This window comes from Rhinolophus sinicus, chromosome 15, assembly GCF_057876585.1.
Source record: "Rhinolophus sinicus isolate RSI-liver-muscle chromosome 15, RSI-T2T, whole genome shotgun sequence".
Lineage (NCBI taxonomy): Eukaryota > Metazoa > Chordata > Mammalia > Chiroptera > Rhinolophidae > Rhinolophus > Rhinolophus sinicus.
This window is the reverse complement of record NC_142515.1, coordinates 106,717,297-106,741,134: the sequence shown is the minus strand read 5'-3', so window position 1 is coordinate 106,741,134 and position 23,838 is coordinate 106,717,297. Positions and strand designations below refer to the sequence as shown.

General features: G+C 34.6%; 1 protein-coding gene across 4 annotated transcripts in view; it reads left to right on the top strand.

The window, feature by feature from the left end:
* The window catches only part of TMEM144 (transmembrane protein 144), a 74,027-nt gene extending 50,828 nt beyond the window's left edge, over positions 1 to 23,199 (top strand). For 2 of the 4 annotated variants that reach the window (XM_074338392.2, XM_088792561.1), the window contains 5 exons: positions 522 to 619; positions 4,452 to 4,505; positions 10,341 to 10,546; positions 17,445 to 17,519; positions 22,938 to 23,199. In XM_074338392.2, the coding sequence (XP_074194493.1) occupies positions 522 to 619; positions 4,452 to 4,505; positions 10,341 to 10,424 (236 nt within the window). In that variant the 3' untranslated portion in view covers positions 10,425 to 10,546; positions 17,445 to 17,519; positions 22,938 to 23,199. Of the gene's footprint in view, positions 1 to 521; positions 620 to 741; positions 835 to 4,451; positions 4,506 to 10,340; positions 10,547 to 14,421; positions 17,021 to 17,444; positions 17,520 to 22,937 lie in introns of those variants that run through there. The other 2 variants (XM_088792562.1, XM_074338393.2) reach the window with 2 other exon arrangements.
* The last annotated feature ends 639 nt before the right edge of the window (positions 23,200 to 23,838 follow it).

The following is a 23,838-nucleotide window of genomic DNA, read 5'->3' as shown; positions in this document are numbered from 1 at the left end:
GTGTGCTGCTATACCACTGTACCATTAGAGAAAATGGCAGAATATTTATTGAAGGCTTAGCTAAACTCTTCTGTAATTTTCAGCTGGTATTTTCTTTCAAATTCTAGGAGTTTTTTGTTTGTTTGTTTTGTTTTGTTTTTTCCTTAGCTATAGGCATCCTTCTGAATTTCACCTATTTTTAGGTTCATGGTTTAGATGGAGTAAATGGTGCTTGCACAGCATGTTCAGATCCAATATTCTCCCTATGCCTCTCTTCACTACTCGTTACCTCAATTACTACATTGGGTACTTTATTTAATGTCAACAAAGTGAAAAATTATTAATAATTCGACCCACAGTAGTCAAGGGCAGAGAAATCATTTGATTTCCAAAATGATCATAAAACATAACTACAAAATCCATGTCAGACAACAACATTGGACAGGAATGCGTCGCTATGTGTACTTGAGCATTCCTGCTAGAGCTAGAGGTGAATTTTTCAGGAGAGGAATGTAAATGTGTGATGTTTGTGTGTGTTTCAGGATTCCTGTCAGGAGGACTCTGGGCAATAGCTACCTGTTGTTGGTTCATAGCTAATTACACTCTCAGCGCTGTCGTCAGTTTTCCAATAATCACCTCTGTGAGTAGCTGAATTGTTTTTCTAAATTTGTGTTTTTAAAATGAAATCTAATTTTTCTGAAGCATTCTTAGTGAATCACTGGAGGCTTTTATGGAGTTTGATTTTTTTTTTTTTTTTTCAAGGAGGACAAGTAGTGTAATAGATTCTTGCAGATAAATTGAGAGCCTCAAATGCCCTTGATCGCTAAGGGAACATTGCTAGCTTCATTTTAGCAGGTTTGTTCATCTTTGATATCTCGCAGTTTTTGGTTGGTCATTTTACCTAATGTTATTTTGGATACATCATAATTTGCTATTTATAACAACACCCATCTCTAGATACCAGTTTAGACATATGAAAGTGCTTTTGTATCTATTATCACAATTGAATCTCATGACAACCTTGTAAGACACAGAGTACTTCATCCTGCTCTTCATATATGACTTCAGTATTTTAAAGGAAGACTTTCAGAAAGTACTAAAGCAAAGTATTGTCTCTGGAGAACGCCATTTATTGTGGCATGACAATACAATTTGATTCATCTGACTTTTTTAAGTGCCAATTATGTAGCACATAGTTTGATAACAGAAAAACAAAAACATTTCTTTAGACGTAGGCAGAACAAGTATTGGTAGGATATCCCTACTTTGATGATGAGAAAATTGGTGTACTTGCTGAGAGCACTGTCTAAAGTGAAAAAGCCAGTGGGAGTCTCACGGCTTCTAAGTACAGTGTGCAGTGCTACTTTTTGCCATCTGTATTGAATCCAATTTAGAGTTTGTTTCCATTTCATTATGGTACTAGGACTGATGTACACACAGGAATTAACTGTGTTAATGGACTCTTATGTCTACTCCAGAGATGTTAGATTGCTGACCAGTTATTAACCTGTGTCCCTTGCTTCTTAAATCACTATCGTAAACAAAATTTGCCGGAAATATTTTGGGCAGCACACCTGTTCAAACATACAAAACTGATATTTAAAAAACAGATTTTTTAGGCTAAAACACAAAAAAGTTTCAGCCATCCTTAAATTTTAGTATACAAGTAAATGTTGGGTTTCAAAAAGTATATTTTTGACAGTTCTACTGTGTTCATAAAATTGTTGGTTTTAAATGACAACTGAATTCAAATAATAAAGTTTTTTTTTATTTAAAGAACTCACATTTTGACATTCTTAATCTCTGCTGAGGGACATGGTATTAAAATCAAACAAATTATAAGGAATTTCTTTTTAGGTTTAAGTCTTCATCATTGGAATGGCAAAGGACCCAAATTCCTTTCCACAAAAATGTTTGTTTCTCATCATTTCAGGGATATTTAATGCTAGAAGTGACCATATAACACAGAAAAATATAGTGGGAAATGGGTATAAAGCTCACCAGTTAAATGCTTGAAAGTAAATTTACAGACAAAAGTGTACAGTATGATATATTCCTCAACTAGGGATACAAATGTTATATTCTTGAAGAAATGTGGGTTCTTTAAAAAGAGTTTGAAGAAATTTTATATAAAATACACAGACACAATTGAGTCATACAAGACAAATAGAAATAGAAAATCAAAACTATTATAAAAATGACAAAGGAAGCAAATAGCCCAAAGGGTAAGTAGTTACGTGATTAAACATTAAGTTTTGCTTTGCACTTGGAAAAGGGGGTAATACAATTGGGGTAACTAATTTATTTTAACTAATAACATACTATTTTCTCAGGAAAGACCACATATTTCCTAGCATTTAAATTCTTAACAGAATTTATCATATGGACCTTTTACAAGAGACACTGAACAATAAATAATATTATTTACAAAAAATGTATAGTAGATAGCAAGATGGTTTTCCAACCACTGTTTCTTGTATTAAGTTATGGTGAAGACTTAGGGCAAAACATTAAAGCCTAAATCAGTGGAAATAAATTGCTGAGGTAGTTGGGGTATGGACAGAGGGTTAGTGGGAATGATCATTGTGGCTTTTGAGATTTGCCTGTCAAAAGGATAATCTTGAACCACTACGATATAAGCAAAGTCTCCCCCGCCCCACCCCGTCCTCATGAGGTATAGCTTCTTCTAGTGCTTGGGGATCGCTACCTGGAAAGGGCAGATAGCTCTGGGAGATGGGGGAAGAGGTCCTTATAGCCACTAGGTTCTTGTTTGGTTTTGCTTTGTTACTCTATTCAAGACAACTTTATCCACATGCAGAAAAAAATTCAGCCCCTACCCTCAAAGATCTTAAAAAAGAATAAATTTATTTTTATTTTATCTTTGGTAGCGCTAGAATTATTTTAACTTTTTCCAATGGAAAATTTCAAACGAACCCATCACCCAGCTTCCACAATTATAAATATGGTCAATCTTAGATTATCAAAAAAAGTACATTTTTTGAGTCTCAGCAGCTCTGTTTTTCCCAGGTAGATATATTTCCAATTGTTACATATCCATTGGTGACTAAACTATGAGTTACTTGAAGGCAGCATCTATATTGTTTATTGGCAAATAATGTTCAACTAAAAAGCAAAGAGAAAAGAAAAATAAAACCCACATAACATGAGAAAGGGCTTGTTAGCGCTGCTCCAAGTATTCCCTGTAAGTCTAAAAGCTGAATCACCTTATCCAGAGGTTCAGCTTCTCAAGATGGCTCAAGCATGCCAACATTAATATTATATCTCCTGTTCTATTGTTTTCACCAATCCTGTCCAAAGTTGGTATGAATTTGCCTAAAGGACCCAGAAGCTTCTTGTTTGGTTTGGATTTTGAGGCTTAGGACCTGATGTCATTGATAAATAACAGTTCTTTTGACCTATATCTCTGACTCTTTTGATGTGGACTTTTCAGATGCTGATAAACAGAAAGTATTTTTATTGTTTTTCTCATATGTCAGGAGTGGAGTCAAACTTTGTTGACCCAGTCATGTAGACAGGTAGAGCAGTGAAGGGGGAAACACATGTTGGAATTGTTTATTTGAAACTCTTTCAGAGTTTGTGCAGAGCTTGAAAAGGAATCATAAAAATGCTGACACAATGCACCTTCTCCACAAAAACCACGATTAATCCAAATTCCCATTTTTTTCCTCTCTCAGCTAAAAAAATTAATAAACTTTAATAGCTTAAAGTTTTCAAATTGCAGAATCATCCTTTTTCCCTCAGTTCCTTTTTTCTCGTTTCCTTTGATCCTGTTTTATTTCATTCCTCTTTCTCTCCTGCTCACGAACCCACTGTTTATTTTTCCTTACATGGTTTTTCTCTCTCCTCACAATACTACCTTTCATATTAATTAAAGTTTAATGTTTGACATAATTGATTACTGTGTAGTAGTATCAGTCTTTAAAAGAAATTTAAAGTACATGCCGCTTCCGTATGCATATTATTTGTCAGGTCTAAAAAAAAAATACTAAAATTTCTTCAGTTTCGAGATTGTCTCATGCCAGAGAAAGTAATAAATTTGTTCTTACATAATTTTTCCTATTAATCCTATTTCTAGTATTACCATAAGGAACTAGTTCACTAGAACAAAATAAATTGTTTGCTTATTAAAATATTTTATTACAAATAGATCACATTAAAGATAAGCATTCTATGGCACAAAATATTCTAGCATCATCCAAATAGTAATAAAAGAACTATAAAGAAAAAAATGAAAACAAGTCTACACTTTTTGCCTAATGCTACTTAGTTTAACTTAATATTGAGTTAGGGTTGAGATTACGAATAGTTCCCTTGGACAATATTGTTATGTTGCTTTTCCAGTATGAAATTATTGGATTAAAATGTAGGTCAGCTCTCCAATTGACTATATTTACATACAGTACAGCCACAGAAAAATAATCAATTTAATTAAAGTTCTTATTTTTTTTAAGGGTCCAGGATTTGTAGCTGCGATGTGGGGTATCTTCATGTTTAAAGAAATACAGGTATGTACGAGAAAGGGCAGAGTTAGAAAATAGGTGTATATCATGTAAGAAAGGTATTTAATACTGTGTTATTTTCTGCAAAGGGCATGTAACTCCGAAGCCCGGAGAAGAAAACATATGAATAGATTTGACAAGATGTTCAAAATGTTATTATCCCTAACAAGGAAAGAAAACATTAAAGATATAATTATTATGAAACATGTTTCTCCTCACCCCAACTCCCAATGAAAAAAATGCTTTTGTTGACTTTGTCTTTCCTTAAGAGATTTAGTTACACAATCTAATAAAATATGATAGAGGGAAATTTTATTTCCTGTAAAATATGGTAGATTAACAAAATAAAATATTTTTTTATCCCAAAGATTAAAATATCCCTGAGGCAAATGGAATTTGGAAATCAATATTTTTGTTGGTTCTCCTGCCTCTCACAGGCCTCCATATCAAACCAGCAACTTCATAGGAAAACAGTACAGTAACTGGTGACTACTGCTTCTTCCCTTTCATGTGTAATTGATGGTGATTTCAAATTGTATTAATCAAATAGAGAGAGAGAGAGAGAGAGAGAGAGAGAGAGAGAGAGAGAGAGAGAGAGTTTTCATTAAAAATTGCTTTAGAATTTTTTCCATTTACCTTTATTTGTGTAAAAAGTCTTCAATTAAAGAATATATATGTGAATAGTATTTTGTAATAGTTTTTACTAAAAATAATACAAATCTAGAGACACTCTCTTAAGGCATCATCAATGTAATATTTTCTGTCTTGATATGCAGTTGTAATAGCAAATAATTCTTGGGCCTAAGATCTGATGTTGCTAATTTCCAGGAACCATAAAGTGAACTGTATCCTGGGCTATTCCTTTAAGTGATTATTCAATTTTAGATTTTAAAAAATCATTTATTTCATTCATTCTAAATGAAATGTTTTGATTTAGAAAACCATAATTTGATAACGTGAGTAAGGTTCTCAGGTGAAATACGTTTTTTTTAGAAGATATTTGGACCATGATATTAATTTTTTTTAAATACACAAGACAACATAAAACATTTATAGACCCATAAATTACTTTCATCCACACGTTTCCTATTTATTTTAGTTAGGGTTGCTTTCCACAAAAAAATAATTCTCTGTCCATAACACATTGTAAATCTCTTTGCAGATATATCATCTGCCTCACAAAGGACAATGATTTCTACTTAAAAATTGAGTATTATTCAGTACATCACGCTGAAACCTTAGAAAATTACAAGTGATCAGAGCTCATTTACACTTACTGATATAAAGAAACACAAACTAAGAATAGATTTATTATAAAGCATTTGAAAATTATTTTGCTCACTACTATGGTCATAATAACACGGAATTAAGAATTCTTTTTCTTAGATACAAGAACTCCCTTGAGAGACTCTCTAACCATTGAACCTAGTGTTAATTCTTCAGAGTCCTCTTAAAAAGATACTAAAAGACAAAGAAAAATTTGTAAAGACACCTTTAAAAAGATGGCGCAGACCAGAAGAGGAACTTTTAAGAACGATAAGCCATGACTAAGTAGCATTTAGTTCAGGAATGTGAGGATAGTTCATAACGTGCAAATTAATTAATGTAGTTTATTATAACATTAGATAAACAGAGAACAGCTATATGATGATATATATTCAAAAGGCATTTGCCAAAATTAAAAATGAGTTTTTAATTAAGAAAACAACCTCTCAGTAAAGCTGCAAATAGCAGGAAGCTTCACATGATACAAGATGTCTATCATAAAACAGTAGCAAATATATAACTAGTGGGAAACATAGGAGTTCTCTATCAATCATGCCTCAATAAAACTGAAAAAAAAAGTTCTCTATAAGTTGAAAGGCAAAGATTTCTCCATCACTGCCATTATTCAGTGTTTTCTAGAGCTCCTAGACTGTGTGGTAAGATAGAATTAAGAAACAAGAGGAATAGCTATAGGAAGAGGCAATGAGAAAATCGTCATTTAAATATAATGTTGTCTTCTCTAAAAATTTAAGAGGATAAGCTTGAACATCTTGAGATCCATGATCTGAAATATAATCTTAAAATCCAGTAAGGTGCTGAAATATAGGATAAAATATAAAATCAATAGCTTTCCAATAAGCCACCAATTACCAATTAAAAATAGGAAAATAAATGCTATTAATGCCTACAAAGATTATAAACTATAAGAAAATAATTGGGGCAGCCGGATGGCTCAGTTGGTTCGAGCAGGAGCGCTGAACAACAGGGTTGCCGGTTCGATTCCCACCTGGGCCAGCGAGCTGCACCCACCACAACTAGATTGAATACAATGAGCTGCCGCTGAGCTTCCCAAGCGGCGGCCAGATGGCTCAGTTGGAGCGCGAGCTGTTAATAACAAGATTGCCCGTTCCTGCATGGGGTGGTTGGGGGGCACAACAACAAGGAACTGGTGGGCCCTGGAAAAACGCGCTATTCCCCAATATTAAAAAAGAATTAAAAAGAATTATGCTACATTTATAAAATCTTTTACTTACTGCAAAGTTTACAAAAGGACATAAATGAAAATCTGAACAAATGGAGAGACTCATTATATTCCTGATGGAAATAACTCATTATTGTTAGGCAGTTCTCTTCAATGACATTCAGTATGAGTCCTATAAAATCCCAACGGAATTCTAGGTATCTGGAATTTTGAGAGTGAGTGCTAAAGTTTGGCCAAGTATGTATGTAAAAAATAAAGAGAGGGAGGGCCCATCTAATAGTAGAGTGAGTTTTGTTGACATTTCTAGAGTTAAAAAAAAACAAAACCTTACAAATCTATATACAATCAAAACTTAGTGGGTATCCAGTGATATTTATCGTTCAGTACAGATGCCTAATTGCCTCTTGAAACCTGAGTCTCAAGGAAAGTTTTAAATACTTTACATGCCAGCTAGTTTAAGAAAGAATTGTCAACTAAACACTGACCCAAAAATCCTATCAGCATTTTTAAAAATTATTTTTCTTAGAAACAACAAAAAATCCTAGCAAAAAGAAGCAAATCATTTACCTGTATGACTTTTAGGCCCTATCAGTTATGTCTTGAAGCAATCCTTGAAGACACATACCAGGGGTGCCAAAAACTGTATGCAAGTGGACACTTTGGTCAACGTTGCTCAAGCAGTAGTTCGCCATAATCAGAAGTGTCTGGACACTGATGGTATCCACTTTGAGCACCTCTTGTGATTGTAGAAGTCAAACGTGACTTGTATTCATCTTTTGTTATGGGTATATATTGAGTATTACAATTTTAATACAGTTCTCCTTTCTTAAAATGTGTATGCATTTTTTTGGCACCCTCTGTATTTAAAAACCTACACCCTAGTGTAATAAGGACTTAAGCTGAGATCTCAGCACTTTTTGCGTGAAAGAATTTAATGATTTTATTTAGTTTTAATGCTATCAGTGCTCCAGTTGACTGATGCTTTGTACTTCTGATGTTCTTTTATATCTGATATCTGTTTCTCTTTGGGAAGTTTGTTTTATAATTTTATATTTAGCTATTTGAAGCTGGATATCCACTATATTTTTCGCAACACACTTTTGTCAATATGTCTACATTAATCCCAGTGCAGGGAATTATTGCCACAACAATTTATAGGTCAGTAACTACTCCTAGATAAAGAATGACATGACTTTTATCTCATCAACTGTTTCAAAAATCCAGGAGAATTTTTTTTTTTTTTTTTTTTTTTTGCTTTGGGGAGAATGTTAGCATTAACAAAGGAAAACTATTTCTATTGTCCAAATATAATCAATCTTTTTTCTAAGAGACTAGGCAGTTTAGGCAGATTCTTAACTGTAAAGGGGAAAAATATTTTACTCCCTGAAAACATTATTCTCTTGTCTACATAAACAACAAAATAGAGACCTTACCAAGGAGTCACATAATTAGGTTGTAAAATGCCGACAACTGAGGACCATATATTGTTTTATCTTAAGCCATCACATCAATTGTCTAATTTGAAGTACATTTAGAAATCATGAGTGTATTCATTCTTTGAATAAATATTTATTGTGTGGCAATTCTGCACTAGTACTGGTATCTAAGAAAAAAGTTACTGTCTTTAAAACTAAGAAAAAGGTGTCAGGGAACTTTAAAACCTTAATGCAAGAGTCAAGGTGTGTGTGCGTGTGTATGCATGTGTGTGTGTGTGTTGCTCTGTACTAGACAAGGCTTGGTGGTGCTGCTTTTCACTTGTACAACTGGTATTAGAGTGACTTCTGATAATATTGATGCTCACGGTGAATCAGACAATACAACTGGCCCCAACCCAACTCAGAAAAACCTCAGTCTGGTCATCAAACAGGCAAATTGATCCACTCTAACCCAGTTCTCTATTAAGTTGAAACAAGGGAATGTGCATTTTATTGTGTTTTGGCTATGTATTAATTAGTGTTAATCTTAATATGAGCTAATAATAGCATTATATGATTTGACTGTCAGGAGATCCCTATGTAATTTTAGACATTATATCTAAAATTAGAGACGTGCTAATCCAGTTTTAATTTGTGATGTTACAACCTTCCCTTAGAGTATTGGGGTCATATTTAAAGAGGGATGCAGACATTCCAGAAATCATTCAAAGGGAAACAGCCAAGACAGGAAGGGAGCCTGAAACCATTCCATATGAAAAACAGTCAAAGTAGCTAAAATACTGATCAGGAAAAAACGATGCTTCAGGTTATAAGACAGTTATTTGTCAATGTTTGAGGGTTTATCTTGTGAGAGAGATTAGAATCAATCCATCTGTACCCCTAGAGATAGAACTCGCAGGAAATAAAATATTTCTACTTAACACAGGCAGACATTTCTTTGTTAATCTAAAGATGGACTGGCTACCTTGGAAAGTAGTTGTCAGCCTTTTCCATCTTTGTGACCAGCGCATGCATACACAGCTGAACAGGCCAAACTTAGTTTCTCTATTTCTTCCTTGCCCCTTAGACTGATGTCTCTTTATATGCACTTCATCACCTCTCCCCAGGAGGACTGTAAGTGCCTCCTCATAGGTCTCCTTGCATCCATTCTGGCCCCGTCCAGTCTGTTCACCATCTGCCAAAAGTGTGGGCTTACACAATGCAAGTCCCATCTTTTTACCACGTCCCGCTGCCTATTCCTTTAATGTCTCCCCATGGCTTGCCAAAATAAAACCCCAAAGTATGCATAGCTTATTAGATCCCTATATGCTCAGGCCCATAGCTTTTTCACCTCATCTTACTTCACTTCACTCTCATTGCTCTAGTCACACTGACCTTCTTTCACATTGGCCCTGGCAAGTATCATGCTTTCTTTTACCACAGAGCTTTGCACATAAAATTCCTTCTACCTGGAATTTCTACCTGCCGCCCTCTTTCCCTGCCCAATTCATTGATACTTCTAGATAGGAGCTCAACTCCCCATGGTCCAACCACCTTGTTAAGATTCGTTTGTAACACACCAAGGCACAACCGTGGTTGCTTGCTTATTAGCACCCATCTCACTTTGTAACATTCTTTTCTGGGATTATGTTATTTCCTTTCTCCCATATTATGCAATTAGCTGAATAAGGCCACATTGCACATTTTGTTCACCATTTTAACTCAATCACATATTGACACATGGTGGGAGCCCGCATGAATTTACTGAATGGGTGAGTTAGTGAGGATCTTGTGGGTTTCAAGGGACTCTGAATGATTACTTCGAGGGATAGCAAAACAGCATGTAGGTGGTTAAAATAGATGGTTAGTGAGGTACCTAGTAATTTTTAGAGTCTGTGCCTTTTGCATATTTGATTCATGTTTTCTTAATTTCAGTTATTCTTTTTTATTATTATTTAGGGTCTACAAAACTACCTATTAATGACACTTGCATTTTGCATCATCGTGACTGGAGCATTATGCACTGCTTTTTCTAAAATCTAATAATCAAATGACCAGCAGATGGCAGCAGTGGTTAAGAGAATGCTTCTACCGGACACTAGACAGACGATGCTGAGAACAGTCATTTTCATACAGCAAATGCATCTCAACTCATCTTGCAGCGGGTAAATGATTTCTTTTTCCACAAATGTGAGACTGAAGGAAAACCGAGTTTCAGTCTAGTTTAAAAATGAAAAATTCTTCTAATGAACTACTTAATGAAGGTACATTCCTATTGCATTACATCTGAGAGTGCTCCTTTTACCACAGTACGCGTATGTACTTAATGTTGCACAATCTAGGAAACAGTGTGCAGTTCATATACACAGAATTTTGTGTATGTCAAATTTCCAACATATTATACTCAATGAAGAGAGGCAGAGCAAGGCTAGAGGTGGTGGTGGGGGGAGAAGAGGTAACTTATAATGGAATTAGATTCCAAATATATCTGGATCCTTTGCTAATAAAAGTAAATGTCAGATTTGGTAACTGAATGCTAAAAAGACCATCTCATTATTTTTAGCCCAAACTTTTCTTTATTTCAAAGGAATATTGCCCAACTTTACATCACCCATCCGTCTTACTTAGCTCAAAATACTTTTGACTTTCTCAAGATAAAAATCCATCTTCAGAGAACAAAATTTTCCACCATTGAGAATATGTGTACATAATACACCTATGTACATATAAAAGTACATATAAACACACGTGTATACTATGTACAAAGGTCTGACAATTAAGTTCACGAACACATCCTAGAAAGAGTGCTGCATACCTCATTGCTGAATATCATTATGGTCACCTTCGAAGTACTCCCCTTGGGAAGCTATACACCGACGCCAGCACCTAGCCCACCCTTCAAAGCAATTTTGGAACTCTTTTTCTGGAATGACCATCAGAACTGTAGTCATATTACCCTTGCTGTCCTGAATGTCATCAAAATGTCTTCCTTTTAATATTTCCTTTATCTTCAGGTAAAGAAAGAAGTCATTGGGGGCCAGATCAGGTGAATAAGGAGGGTGTTCCAATACAGTTATTTGTTTACTGGCTAAAAACTCCCTCACAGACAGTGCCATGTGAGCCTTGACATGATGCAAGAGCTCCTTCAGGACCAGTTCTGCACACACCTTTCTCATGCCTAGATTTTCAGTTAAGATTTTCCTGTTTCTCTATCGAGATTTACTTGGTCTGCTATGCTTCTCACAGTCAGCCGATGATTTTGACGCACAATTTGATTAATTTTTGCAATGGTTTCATCAGTTCTGCTCATTACTGGCCACCCTGACCTCTCTTCATCAGTGATGCGTTCTCTCCCCTCGGAAAAATATTTAATCCATTTGTATACTGCCATTTTCTTCATGGCATTATCCTCATAAATTTGGACTAATATGTCCCTGATTTCACTTCCACTCTTGCCAAGAAACAAGAAATTTAATGAATGATTGTTCATTGCTCTAATCCAAGCTCAGACATTCTCAGGACAGCACACAAAAATATGCAACAATAATAATGAACACCACTCAGCAAGACACCTCCACACGTCAACAGAAACACAGCTGTTAGACACTGATATACCAAAGTTATAAAACCTTAGCGAGCTGTTTTACACTGTTACACTGGTACAGTGGTGCCAGTGTAAGTACACAGTGGCAAGTTCGTGAACTTAATTGTGAGAAATATATATATACATACATTTACATGTATATATGCATATATGTATATATATACGTATGTGTGTGAATATATATATATTGAATATATATGTGTATATACACTGTGTTTCCCCAAAAATAAGACCTAGCCGGACAATCAGCTCCAATGAGTTTTTTGGGGCAAAAATTAATATAAGACCCAGTCTTGTTTTACTATAAGACCCAGTATAATATAATATAATATAATATAATATAATGTAATATAATATAATATAATATAATATAATATAATATAATATAATATACAATGTAATACCGGGTCTTATATTAATTTTTGTTTCAAAAGATGCATTAGAGCTGATTGTAGGTCTTATTTTTGGGGAAACATGGTATATATATATATATATATATATATATATAGAGAGAGAGAGAGAGAGAGAGAGAGAGATTATAAATACTTGACTCACGTGATTGTTGAAGCTGAGAAGTCCCAAGATCTGCAGTTGACAAGCTGGAGACGCAGGAGAGCTCGATGGTACCTTCATAGTCCGAATCTGAGAAGCAGAAGGATTGATGGTATAAACTCCAGTCTGAGTTTGAAGGCCTGAGAACGGCGAGAGCCAATGCTCTAAGTTTTAGTCTGAGTCCATGTCCCCCAAAGGCAGGAAAAGCCCCATGTCCCAGCTCAAAGTCAGGCAGAGAGAAAGAGTAAATTTTCTCTTATTCAGCCTTTTTGTTCTTTTTAAGCCTTCAGTGGATTGGATGTGGCCTTCTCACACTGGGGAGGGCCACATCTGATTTACTCGGTCTATCTATTCAAATGTTAATCTCATCCAGATACACCCTCAAAGACACACCCAGAATAATGTTTAACCAAATATATGGGTACCCTGTGGCCCAGGCAAGTTGGCACATAAAATTAACCATCCCACATATGGTAAGCCATTTTATGATATTTAGCTATTCAACCATAAAAAGAATTTGAGTTTAAACACTTGAATACACTGTTTGTTAATACAGCTGACCCTTAAAAAACGCAGGGATTAGGGATTAGGGGATATACACAGTTGAAAATCTGCATAGAATTTTGAACTCCCCCAAAACGTAACTACACAGTTGTCCTTTGGTATGTGCAGGTACCAAAACCTGCAGATGCTCAGGTACCCTATATAAAATGGTGCAGATCGATGCAAACAGTCAACCTTCCAAATCCATGGACTCCCAACCGCGTATCAAAACCAGTACAGGTATTTTTTTGAAAAAAAATCTGTATATACGTGGACCTATGTTGTTCAAGGGTCACCTGTACTATTCTGTGGAGATTATTTTATCGCATGTCTGAGGCTGTAGTGAAAACATACTGACTATAAATACACAAAGGACTGTGGAATTCTTGAGAAGTTTTCTAACTTCGTTCATTAAAAGGCCTCCCCACTTAATCCCACCCCTGGATCATTTTATAACAACTCCGCAGTATATACCTAAGAGGAATGAATGTATATATCCATAGAGTCTTGTACAAGCATGTCCATAGCAGCTGAAAACTGGAAATAATCCCATGTCCATGAACAGGAGAACGGATAAACAAATTGTGGTATAGTCATAAAATGCAATGGAACGCTACTCATTAATATTCACACAAAGTGAGGCATCTGGTTGCTTATCTTTAGTTATTAACGTATGTTAATCAATCATTTAATTCTTCTGGCTAAATACATTTTCAACCACCAGAGGTCAGTAAAGGTTTAATTGTGATAATTTTTATGTTTTAAAAAAAATGTAATTTTTTTTAAAGTTTAGGCTTCTTCTCGCTCTTTTTTGTTTTCCTCCTTTGCATTTCTCTCTGAAATGACTAGACTTTGCTATTTATGGATTTTTAAAATCTGAACTAGGAAAATTATATCTCGTGTGTATCAATCGAATTCTGTGTTATGTCTGCTTTTTCGTTATTGGGTTTTCATTACTTTTTGACTTTATTATTTGGAGTTTATCATTTAATTTTCTAAAAGTTGAACACATCACAAAATGTATCCATTTTTGGAGTTCTTTAAGCAGAAGAGTGTGTTGCCTTACAATATCCAGGACTTGGAAGAATTCTCACAGTCAGCGCTACCAACACCGGTGAACATTACTGCATGAATACTAAGCTAGAAGCCACATGTTTCTCTAACCCAATGGCAGAAACATCATTACTAAATCATTAGGCTGAATGGCCTCGGGTTTCTCTAAGATACTCTAATAATTCTTCAGCTTCATTAGACATTTTAGGTCACAGAGACCTAGAACTATTTGCCCTGTTACTTTCGAAGACCTTTTTGCAACCAACAGGCTAAAATGTTTCCCAACAGGCTATTAAGTAATCATCTGCAGTACTTGGATGGATTCTGAATATGGATTCTTATGGGTTTTACCATCACTGGTAGACTGGCTGGAGGAAGATGTGTACTCCGTCCCTATTTCCTGGGTACAGAATGGTAGTTTGCTAAGGCAAACGTTTGATGTAAAGTGGGATAGCAAATAAGCCTGATGTTTGTTTCAAATGAGCTCTGAAATGCCTAGTGGAAAATTACCAAGAAACCAATTGCATGGAGCATAGAAAGTTGGACATGTCTAAAATTCTCAAATTGTAAGCTGAGATATTTTCCAGAATCTTCTTCTTTTCTCTTTATTTACACAATGAAAGTCCTTTGGAATTCTGTTTCTTCCCTCATCATCTTAATTGTTATGGTTCCTGTTGAAGATCTCAGGTCTGAAATTCAAAAACACATGTATGTGTTGTCTTGGTAATAAGACAATCAACTTTAATATGGGAATGTGACATATTTCTTAAATATGTATTTTCTGTTAAGAAAATATATATAAAATTAAATCTCACAAAATATCCCAATAGATATTTGTGCATTTTATTATGGGGGGGATTGAAGGCAACTTGGAATTGGACACTTTCAAATGTAAAAGGGGTTTTCTGTAGAAATCAGGCTTTCTATATTCTGCACCATTTTATGGAAATGTGTCTGTCTTTTCTATGACTGTTGGAAAAATTCTAAATGCCTAATCATTGCTTAATTTTTATGCTTTGTGGGATGGATTTCTCCTCCTGAAAAGATGTTTTAAGATCATAAATCAAAGGAAGAAAATGTAATTTTCCTCACCTTTTGTGTGATTTTATGGTTCTGCAGCCCCAACTGTTTGATTTACTATTCACTCAAGTAAATTTATCAGAAAATTCTCTGAGAAATCCAGCAGGGCCAAAATAGTCTATTCTCATGCAGTTTACTTGTGCAAGAGAGAAAGCACATCAACATAAATTGCTATTCATATTGGTTGGAGTTTAAAATTACATTAAAAGAAATATCTTTATGGAACAAAATTCTGGTTCTTTTTTAAAAAATGTAACTTATGATGCCCATTTAAATTCTCTCTGGAATGAACATAGATTTTAAGATTTGTTTGTTTATCAATAAAACAAGTTCATTGTTTTAAAAAAGGGAAAAACAAAGGATAGAACTGAAAATTAAATAGCACCTTGGTTCACTCATGTACATTCTCTCTGAAACTCTCAATTTCTATCTTGCTTACACACACACACACACACACACACACACACACACAGTCTTAGAGATTATTTCCTGAATTTACTGAAAAAATAAATTCATTAAATGCCGCCATTAATATGCACTTTTGTGTATATGTTTTCAAGGCATATTCCTAGTAGAATTATTGTATCACAAGATACACATTAAAATTCGAAAGATACTGCCATAATGCTCTGCAAAAAGTTGTAACTAAATTTTAACTCTGCTAACAGATTCTCCATACAGTTGCCAAAATGATTTTTATCAGTTTCTTAAATATTTCTCAATGTGATGTGATTAAAATAGCATGTAAACAGCTAAGTGCATCTAAGTGTATATTAATTTGTGAGCAGAATTTGTTAAATATTTCTATGTATATCAGCTCCTTGCATTGCCTTTCTGTGACCTTTCTTCTTGTTCATATCTCTTTACAAGTTTTCCAGGAAAATGATAATTTGTAGGATTCCTTTGTATATTAAAGGAATTAACCTCTTTGCCTGTGGTCATTTTTGGTAAATATTTTCCCTGTTTATATTTTATTTTTATTTTGTTGATAGTTGCCATCCATTTAATTATTGTATGGTAAAATTTATTAAATTTTCCCTTTTAACAGACAGATTTTCGTCACATTCTCAAGATAATTATTTTTTAATCATTATGATTTTTTTCTAACACTTCTGTTTTTATGTTTTATATTTAAAATTTTAGTCCATATGTAGTTAATTTTAGAGTAAGGGATAAAGACTTACCTACATTATTTTTCAAATATCTGAATCATGTAATCATTTTTTATGCTAGGACCAAAGAGTAATTACTATGTCTTAATTATCTTAAAATTGTTTATCTTGTCCACTATTTCTTACTCTTCCCTTTCAGGTTATTCCATGCTATTTTTTATATATTTTTCTTTTCAAAATGAATTTAGAATAAGTCTATCAAGCAAATAAACAAACACAACAGCCACAACACATCTGTTAGTATTTTGATTGGACAGCATCTGAATTTGTAAATTTAATTCAGGGACAATCAACACCTTTCAAATATTGAGTCTTCCTATTCAAGAGTGCTCAATATCTTTGCACTGTTTAAAAAATATTTTCGTTGTGCTACTGTGTGGTTTTCTATTTTATTATCGTTGTTTTAAAGTAATAGTTCCTGGTTCTAGTTATCAATTCTGTGATTCAGCTTACTTTTATGTTTGTTTTAATCATTTTATTCTCTTTATTTTTAATCTGATTTAAATGCTTAATTCAATATTTTATCTCTTCTAGTCTAGTAATAAGTCATTAGGTCTATTAATTTTTCTATGAATATAGTTTTAGATCAGTCACATAAGTTTTGATACCCAGAGTTGTTATTTTCATTTTCTAGATATTTGGCCCTATCATTTTCTTGTGTTGTTTTTTTTTTTTCAGTATCTTGTTTTACACAAAAATAATTTAAGACAGCATTTAAAAATTCTGAGGGGTTAAAGTTTTAAACTTTTATTTTAATGATTTCAATTTTTCATATAATTAATGTAATCGATATTCTTTCTATTTATTAAAATTTATTGAAGCAGTTTTTGTGAACTAAAATAGGATTAATTTCTAGAAGTGTTTAATGGAAGTTTAAATATAAGAAGTCATAATTATTCTCACGTTATTAAATTTAGCATGTACTCATTAAATCGATCTTATTTATTGTCTTTTTTTTGCATACTTTAAGCCAAATGTTTATTTTTTAAATTTAATCTGTCAGCTAATGTTTCCTGAAAGTATTGTTTTTCTATTAATTTCCTTTTGTATTTCCTGTAGGTTTGCTTCTTGAGTTGTGATGTTACATTACTTATTTCAGAAAGATTTATTCCAGTTAGATCTTCATTACAGAAGGTAAAGTTTATCTTTACAAAGTTCCACTCTTTGACTTTTGAATGTATTTTTTTCACATTACTTAGATGAGTTGCTTGTAAGCAGCACATAGTTAAGTTTTGCTTTTTGATCCAGTATGAGTCTTATTATTTAACAAATTTATAGTTATCTTTATAATCACTATATTTGGTCCCAATTCTTCCATCTTATTTTATGGTATCTTTTCATGTTTAATAACTTTTTTCCATCTTCTTAAATATAATTTGTATTTTCTGACCCTCTGTCCTCTTGCAATTCAGAAAGTATATCGGCCCCTCTTAGTTTTTCTAGTGTAGTGTAGTGTTTCTGTAACTGTGGACCATGGACTAATAGAATCGACTTAGTACTTGTTATACCAGCACATCCCAGACCTACTAAATCCAGGATCTCAAAGGTGGAAAATGTGTGGGCTTGCTCTACACAAGCTAATCAGGAGAATTCCACCAAGTTTTATCTTGTAGAGTTTCAAACCTATTGAAAATGTGTGCAACAAACCCTGGTTTCAAAATTTGAAAGAATAGCAATAAAAATACCTGTATACCCCTCACCTAACTGTAATGATTAACATTTTGCTTCCTTTGCATCCCTTCTCTCTCTCTCTCTCTCTCTCTCTCTCTCTCTCTCTCTCTCTCTCTCTCTGTCTCTCTGTCTCTCTCTCTCTCTCTCTCCCCGCCCCCTTCTCCCTCCTTCTCTCTCCCCTTCCTCCTTTATTCTCTCCCTAAAGTAAAGTATCTGAAAGGGAATTCCACCAATCATGATGAAAATCATGTCACATCACTTTTAACTACTTGAGCCTTTATTGCTTAAGGCTAGAATGTTGTCCTTCATTACCACAATATTAACATCCAAAAATGTTAACATTGATTTTAAATTATTACATAAATTAATACCTATGGTTGATTGTTACATTCATGGCCCCTATGAACACTGTCCTTCTACTATGCAAAGCCATGAGACATAAAAGGAGAGAGTAAGTGGAGTGGAACCCAAGCATGACTCAGTGTAGAGTTGGTGGGTGCTCTGTCTCTCTGTCTCTCTGTCATCTTATTTTCACCTTGGTTCCCCCAAATTTTCTATTTTCTTTTTCAGCTCTACTTGTCTTTGTTTGGTTTACTCTCTCTACCCACGTATAGGCTATCTCCATGGTATTAAAATTTCACAGACAGCTCTAGCTACCTATCATTCTAGCCCCAACATCCCTTAAGAAAAGCACCTTCCACATTGGCTAGACACTGAAGAGTCTCAAGAAAAGACTCTGGGTTAACAGGGTGGTAGGGACAAAGCAAGCAGCAACAATAACTGGGATAATAGAAGCTGTATCAGATACATGTCCAAGTCACAATAGAAGAAAGATAGTGCACCTGTCAGAACACAAAATATTGCCTTGTGCCAGATTCCATATTTGGTATTTTTTTCAACCATCTTAGAGCCATTTTTGACAACGTAAAACTCTGTTTTTACAATGTAAAATGAAAATTAAAAACACCATCCCTGCTTAGCACACAGTTATTTGGAGGAACAAAGGACATAATGCAAATGAAAGCATTATTACATTAACTATTATGCTATAATATTAAGTGCTCATCGTTAAATTGTTGTTGCTCGAATTAAGTATACCTAGGAGAAAGGCTTGACTTACCTCATTATCCTAGAAAATATATATGTAAGTAGTAATCAAATTAATAGTTATTCTATGTGTAGATCTTTACTGAATAAACAGGATTAAGACATGAAATCATAGCACTTGTGTTTATATTGTTTAGGATCTGTATATGTTATGTTTGTTCTGATGGGTATTTATCTTTGTTTTATAGTATATAGCAACTGAGCTTTCTTATACTAGATCAAGGGTCAACAATCATGTATGACAAAGTCGGCCGCATGGAATAATAATCTGTAATGAATTTAGGCTGCTTTACTGCTTCTAGATACCTCAGTATCACTTACGAAAGAGTGTACAATATAGTCACTGGTAAGAATAGGTTGTAGCATTTGATAGACCTGGGTTAAACCCTCTCTCTTCCGCTTGATATCTGGTTAACCTTTAGCACACTACACCTTCAAAGCTTCCGTTTCTTCATTTGTAAATGGAGAAAATTATACCTACAGAAGTTCAAAGAATGAATGAAATTAAAAAAAAAAGTGTTACCAGGTTAATTCTTACTAAATGCCACAAAATGTGAACACATGTGGCATTGATCTGAATGATTTTTCCACAGGTGGTTCTGGATTTCAATCCTGAAAGCTCAGAAACTAAAATTCATAGGGACCCCTGAATAGACTGGCCTCAGCAATTCTGAATCGAGCTGTCAAAACACAGAAGAGACACATATAAATTGTTGTACATTATTTTTAATGAGAGTTCTCTGCCAAGTGAATCTCTCTACTGCATCCTTTCCCTAGAGATGAGCTACATGGAAAGCCAATTGAACAGAAAGCTTCTCCCTGAGTGAGGAATCAGAACAAGGAAAGATGGTTATTTGATTTGGGTATATAACATAACTGTATATGTGCATACTTTTCTCCACCAGGTAGCTGTCAGAACACACCACCCCAAAATATACCACTTTGGCATATTATTTTGAGCCTAAGGCCGTTGAGAAAAAGCAGATGTAGCATGGCTCTCTAACCTGCGCCTTTCTACCTAAAAGTGGGCATAAGTTTCCTGTGAGAAAGTTACCCTCCCTGTATCAGAAAGAGAACATTCTTATCACTGGAGACAGGGAGTTGATACCCAGATGAACCCATACAAACAAACCTACCAAAATATCCCTTATCCTCCATTAGTTTCCCCATAAATTTCCTAGTCACTTTCCCACATGCACCACCCCTTTTCCTTTGTCTCATCACAGCTCCATGAGCTATTATGCTACATAAGCTCACAGACCAATTCCCTTCTTAGGGTCTTCATTTCCTACATACGTAGCCTCTGTGTACATGTAAAAATTATTAATAACATCAAATAAAATTTGTACCTTTTTCTCCTGTTAATCTCTTTTGTCAGTTTAATTCTCAGGTTCAGACACAGAACCTAAGGGTCTAGGAAAAGTCTTTCCTCCCCTAGAGCTCTGTGTGTCATGTTGGCATACATGTCAGCCAGTCTGGAGGACTCCTGATTCATATTTAGATGGGTCTTCTCAATATTTGCCTCCACTTTCTGCCTGTCTCTAAGCCACCATTACTAATTAGCTTCCCTTTTGATTGACATGAGGAAAAGCATATTAACTTTCAATTGTTTTATAATCAAGTCTGACAGGCCTAGAGGCCCTTTGTTCTACTTAGGATAATTTTTCCAAGTCTGTCGGTTAGCTCTCTTATTTCTCTGCTTTTGTAGTTTTTGGTATATTCCTCAGTGTCATGGTCAGGCATTAACGAGAGTACCTACCTCGTTATACCTTGGCATTTAATAGGTATTTGATAAATGTTAGTTTATTGATTTTTCCCTCACCATGAGTTTATCTTTCCCTGTAGTCCTACTCTGTGTCAAAGAAATGAAAGTCAAATTTTGTCTACAATCTCATTTGTCTGCGATCTCATTATATTCTCTTGACTGATGGTAAGGACCGCTCAGCCTACCTAACTGCCTTGCAGCTGCTGCTCCTCAGTCAGCCTATCAGACAAGCCTCCTCAATGTGGAGAACATATCGATGTATTTCCACTGATTATAGGATTAGGAATGTGAAGGAGAGTATTTTCAAAGTGGTTTTGTTTTGAAGGAGCAGCAGGAGAACAAGTCAGGAGCAGCTCTATTCAAAATATTCATTTAATAGCTTGTTTCTTCTCCTTCACTACTTATATTTAAAAAAGAAGAGTGGACTAGGGAAGATTGAGGCACAAAGAGCGTTTTAAACATTTCAAAGTCACTGGTGAAAAACACTTATTTCTACTGGAAACGTCCTCCCAAACTGTAATTGATAATGGTCTCTGTTATTATTTCCACCCACTTCTGCATCTGCTTTACCACCACTGCCATCTGTTCCTACACACAAACCATGCCTTTTGACATTTTTTGTCTTCTAAGTGAGAACATTTTATTCTCTTAGCTTTGGATGTATGGATTAATTAATAAGAAACTCAATAGCTGGTATAGAGAGAAAAAACTCAATGAACAGAAGACACCTGACCTAACAGAGAAATAAGCCTTGAAAAAGAAGCGATGTCTTTGAAAGTGGGTGGGAGAACTCTCAATTGAGTAGACTTCAGCCTCCCACTGGACATATTTAAGGTGAGAATGCCTTACTTGGGCAGGGGACTGAATACACTAAGATGAGTTTCAGAGGACAGACTAAGTATGACCAAATCTGCAGTTTGAATCAACCACAGTAGTGATGGGTGGTAAACAGATGACCTTAGTGGAACCAAGCAAATGGGAATCAGCAAAGATAAAAACCACTCCTACAGAAGTATGAAGTCTTTCATCAGCAGGGTCATTGGCAAATAGTCATTAGAAGGCATGATGAGACTTCGTTCTCTCTACTTGGACAACTCTTGAGCCTATTGGTAAGCAAAGGTAATTTCTAAAGACCTATAGAGGCTTAGTATTCCATGATCTTCTGAAAAAAAAAAAAAGCCAAATACATACACACACACACACACACACACACACACACACACACACACCTGGAGTATAAACTCTGAAATGCTTATCTCCCCTCTGAAGGCATTTAGATTCCAATGGGTAAGAAGCTACAGACCTTTCCCTTTTCTTCCCAATGGAATTTGTTTACACTAAGGAGATAGGGTTTCTCTTTGTCTCTCCAGAGCAGGGCAGATGTCCTGCTCCTACATAAGCTCTCAGGTTCCTAATTTTAATGTTGCCTTTCTGTAGGAAAAAACACCCTTTTTTTTTGCACATGCAGCTCTGCCCATTTGGCTCTGATCCCATTGCCATAGAAACGGAAAGAACTGGTGCAAAGGGATCTGATGGAGTTCTTGCTCCAAGTCATAATAATCTGCCTTGATCGAGAAATGCATAATATGAACAAATATACATATTAAAAACTTATCATACATATCCTTGATAGGTAGAAAAACATAGCTAATATAGATATGGGTAGGTATGTAAAATTATAATACATATTGTGGTTATATATTCACGCCACATGAACATGTGCAATTTTCAGTAATTGAACTTTCCATCATGACTTTTTGAAAGTAGAATATTACATAGAAAATAGTGCAAAACCCACAATGGGTCTAAAAATGGGGCTTGATTCACATATACAAGCTTTTGCACTTGAAACAAAGGCTACTTAGTCGAGTCTATAAAGGAAAGCCATCACCACCCAAGGTAGCCATGACATTAAAAATATATATATTTAGTTTATTCATGGTGTCATTAAAATTGCCAATCATGTGTAGGCATAGGTCACTGAATTCTTTTTCCTCCTCTTTTTATAGGTATGGGGCAGTGTCTACAAACAGTTATTGTTCCATCCTGGCCTTTTGCACAGAAAGTCCTTACTGCTCTGCTAAAGATCAAAACAGACAATATTTTCTGGATAGAACACTCAATTTAAGAGATCATAAGCTTGATTGTGACTTACTTGGAATAGCAGCACAATATGGAGACTTATTTTTTTCACTGTTGACCAACCAAAATTTTCTATGAGAAGTACAAAGTGAATGCGATAGCAATAAAATAGGAACTATGGACACATTTCCTGATGATGTTGTGCTGGGTTCTTTCAGTATTTTAAATGACCTGGTCATGAATAACTTTAAGGAACTGCCTGAATGTTTTGAATAGTCTCAAGAAACATTAAAAAGATAATAAAAGACCTTTATAAATGTTTTCCTTAGTTAGAAGGCAACAAGGAATAGAAAGGTAAACATCTTTTCCATTGTTTTCAAGATATTACCAAATAAATTGATACTTTTAGACAGAACATTACATAATGGGCCACATTTCAGCAAGATTCTTGAAACAAAAAAATTGTTGAATAAAAGTCATCGAAGAATTTCAATTTGTTTTTAATGTAAGCCTGGCTTCTCTGTGCTAGTTAATATTTTTAAAACCTGGAATTGTCTAATTGAGTTGAATCTAATTTTCCTCTGACATTAAGAAACATTAAGCTGAATATTCCTTTATTAGTGAGAGTTTAAATAAATCCATTGTTACTCCAGTGAGCATTTTATAAATTGATTAGACTTAGCGTTACTTATATATATTGTTTTATTTAAATGTAAAATTTACTTAAATTGTTTTTGTTATGTTTCGTTTTACTGTTACTTTCTGTTTATAACAGATGATAATGCTTATTTATTTATGGTAGGGCTATAATGGTTTTTCTCCCAAAGT